This window comes from Nematolebias whitei, chromosome 5, assembly GCF_014905685.2.
Source record: "Nematolebias whitei isolate Nwh7 chromosome 5, NemWhi1, whole genome shotgun sequence".
In the NCBI taxonomy this organism is placed as follows: Eukaryota; Metazoa; Chordata; class Actinopteri; order Cyprinodontiformes; family Rivulidae; genus Nematolebias; species Nematolebias whitei.
This window is the reverse complement of record NC_056502.1, coordinates 1,888,835-1,892,332: the sequence shown is the minus strand read 5'-3', so window position 1 is coordinate 1,892,332 and position 3,498 is coordinate 1,888,835. Positions and strand designations below refer to the sequence as shown.

The 3,498-nt window shown below is 47.7% G+C and overlaps 1 protein-coding gene across 1 annotated transcript in view; it reads left to right on the top strand.

Moving 5' to 3' along the window:
* Window positions 1–3,498, top strand: part of cmtm7 (CKLF-like MARVEL transmembrane domain containing 7) — a 6,872-nt gene that overhangs the window by 433 nt on the left and 2,941 nt on the right. The window contains exons 2-4 of the mRNA XM_037676680.1: window positions 1,602–1,778; window positions 2,056–2,154; window positions 2,462–2,540. Of these exons, the coding sequence (XP_037532608.1) occupies window positions 1,602–1,778; window positions 2,056–2,154; window positions 2,462–2,540 (355 nt within the window). The remainder of the gene's footprint in view (window positions 1–1,601; window positions 1,779–2,055; window positions 2,155–2,461; window positions 2,541–3,498) is intronic.

Here is a 3,498-nt window from a genome sequence, read left to right as displayed (position 1 = left end):
TTTACAGCAGGACCCCCTGGACCTCCTTACAGGCAGGACCCCCTGGACCTCCTTACAGGCAGGACCCCCTGGACCTCCTTACAGGCAGGACCCCCTGGACCTCTTTACAGGCAGGACCCCCTGGATCCCTTACAGGCATGTTTGGTTTTAGTTGGTGGTTTTCCCCATAAGGTCTGTTCAGGGGTACTGGAGAAGAGAGTCAGATCCAGGAGGAACATTGTGGGTTCTGTCCTGGCTGTGGAACACTGGACCAGCTCTTTACCCTCACTAGGGTCCTCGAGGGGTCATGGGGGTTCACCAAACGTGTTTTGTGGACCTGGAGAAGATGTTCCACCGTGTTCCTCGGGGTACACTGTGGGGGGTGCTCCATGAGTTTGGGATTGGGGGCCAGTTGTTCAGGTTGTTGGGTCCTGATACAAGTGGTGTGAGAGCTTGGTTTGTGTTGCTGCTAGTAAGTCGGACCCTTCAGGGTGGTAGATTAACTCCTCCAGAGCTGCACGTTGTCTCAGATTCTGTTCAGAACTTTTATGGGCAGAACTTCTTGGTGCAGCCAGGGGGTGGAGGGAGTCCAGTTCAGTGGCCTCAGGATTCATCTCCGCTCTTTGCAGACGATGTGGTCCTGTTGGCGTCATCGTGCCGTGATCTTCAGCTCTCACTGGAGCGGTTCACAGCTGAATGTGAAGCAGCTGGGATGAGAACCAGCACCTCTAGATCTGAGACCATGGTCCTCAGTCAGAGGGTGGATTGTTCTCTTCAGGTTGAGGGTGAGGTTCTGCCTCAAGTGGAGGAGTTCAAGTATCTCGGGGTTTTGTTCATGAGTGAGGGAAGAATGGAGCGTGAGATTGACAGATGGATCGGTGCAGCATCTGTAGTATTGTGGACTCTGTGCCGGTCCGTTGTGGTGAAGAGGAGCTGAGCTGTAAGACAAAGTTCTCTGTTTACTGGTCAGTCTACGTTCTTCCCCTCAGCTCTGGTCATGAACTCTGGTAGAGACTGAAAGAATGAGATCTTGGATCCAGGAGGTTGAAATGAGTTTCCTCTGCAGAGCTGGACTCTCCCTCAGAGACAGGGGAGAAGTTCAGTTATCAGGAGAGACTCAGAGCAGAACCACTGCTCCTCCACATCCAGAGGAGACAGTTTAGGAGGTTCAGGCATGTTCAAATGGGAGGAGACCCCAGGGAAGACCCAGGACACACTGGAGAGACCATGTCTCAGTTGGTCTGGGAACACCCTGGAGTCCTCCCAGAAGAGCTGGAAGAGGCTGTGGAGAGAGATGGACCTCCCTGCTCAAGATGCTGCCACCAGACATGAGTCCAGAAAAAGAGGAAGATGATGGATGGATGGATGGATGGATGGATGGATGGATGGATGATGGATGGATGATGGATGGATGGATGGATGGATGGATGGATGGTGGTTTTATGGCATTTGTTGTTGGTTTTGATGGCAGCTGGTGGTAGTTTTTTCTGGTAGTTTGTGGTGTTTTTTCTTGTGGTCTGTCAGGGTTCTGTAGTTCTGGGTCACTGTGACACTGCTTGATATTTTTGTAGTCATCGTCTCTTCTCGTGCTAACACAAGCTAACGTCTGTGCTTCCTGCCAGGTTGCCCTGCTCATCTCCTTCCTGTGTGTGTACTGCACCCATGGCTGGCCCAGCTGGGCGTCCTTCCAGTTCTTCGAGGTGGTGGCGCTGTGGTTCTTCGTGGCTCTCCTCATCTTTCTCCTCATGCACCTGTTCAGGCTGCAGGGGAGGATGCCCTGCATCAACTGGCCGCTGACGGTGAGCACTTTGGGTTTTTATCTCCAACCGTCTCACTTCTGCTCTGAAGACGTTAAACAGGAAGTTCAGCCGTCCGTCTAAAGAAGGAAGGACGTCTCGGTTTCCTTCAAACTGTCAGAAGCTGCTGCTGATCTGTGGATTGTTTGAACTCATAGCATCAAGTCTGTTGATAACATCACGTCAAAATGACCAAACTGTCCCTGTAATGGACACAATATAGATCAAAGTGTCAGAAGCTCTGGTTGGACCCGAAGTAAACCAGTTTGTTCTGTTCCAGGAGTTCTTTCATTACTCGGTGGGGGCCGTCCTCATCTTCATCGCCTCCATCGTCGCTGCTGTCAAATGTGGAGGAGTCTCTGCTCTGGTGGTCGCCTCGGTACGTCCCCAAAACCTCAGTCCACAGACCGGCTCAAAGGAGTCAGGTCCTCAGGCGGGGTCTTGTCCTCGGTGTGGGACACGTCCTCAGGAGTCTGAGATGAAAGGTGTTTCTGATCTGTGAGGTTCTGTGAAATGTTCTGGATGTCAGAATTCCCTCTGAGCTGCCTGTGGTTCTGAAGTTGGACCCAGATGAGACCTCTGTCCCTCTGAGAACAAACGTGTCCTCGTCTGAAGGAGCTGGACGTTTCTTCACTTTATAAAAGACGTTCGTTGAATGTGTCACGATGTCTAACGATGTTTTTCAGGTGTTTGGCTTCATAGCTACGTTCCTGATGGTCGTTAATCTGTGGACGTCCTACAGCGTCGCCTGCGGCCCCCAGGCAGGTAGGTTCTGACCACGTCAGCTGGAGTTTGAGTTTTTTACTTTAATGTTCCGAAGCAGAGGAGCTGTGTGTTTACACACATGAAACAAAAACTGTGAATAAACTCAGCTGATTTCAAATCCTGTCAAACGTTAGTTTTTACTCTGAGACTATAATGTTTCATGAAATATAAATATTAACCTTCAGTGCTCTGTGGGTCAGTAATTAATACAGTTTTATTTATTTGTTCACTTTTACAAAGTGTACAAGCTGAAGCTCCGGATCAAAACTACAACTGTGTTTCTGCAGCTTGGAGTCGGAGCTCGACTCGTTCGGCAGAAGTCACGTGATCCATCGTGTCTGAAGCTTCAAGTGACGTCACTGCTTTGATCCGTGATTCAAAGGTTCATGAGGGAGAACAGTAGATCCTCGTTTATCGCGGGGGAGCCGGACCCTGAAGCCATAAGTGAAAAACCACCAAGTAGGAATAGTAGTACAAGTAGTAAGTAGTAGTTTATTTTAGTATATATATATATATATATATACACAGACCCTTTCCAAAAAATTAGAATATCATGGAAAAGTTGTTTAACTTCCATGATTCCATTCAAAAAGTTAATCTTTAATAGATTATAGATTCAGGGCCCACAATTTAAACTATTTCAAGTATTTATTTGTTTTTTTACATAATTTGAACTTCCAGCTCATGAAACCCACAAAAACAGGATTCAAACAATTAAAATACTGTGAAGACATCAGGCCACACTTCTCAGTTTTTGCAGAAATAAATAAATAAATTAGGATCAGAACAAATCAATCAAAAACTTTCAAATCAATATGTCAATCTTCAATAGTTGGTTGTGAATCTCTTTGTCTTAATCTCTGCCTCGATGTGACGTTGAGACAAGCAGCCTGTGGCACTGACTGGGAGTTATGGAATTGAGACAATCAGCCTGTGGCATTGACTGGGAGTTATGGAA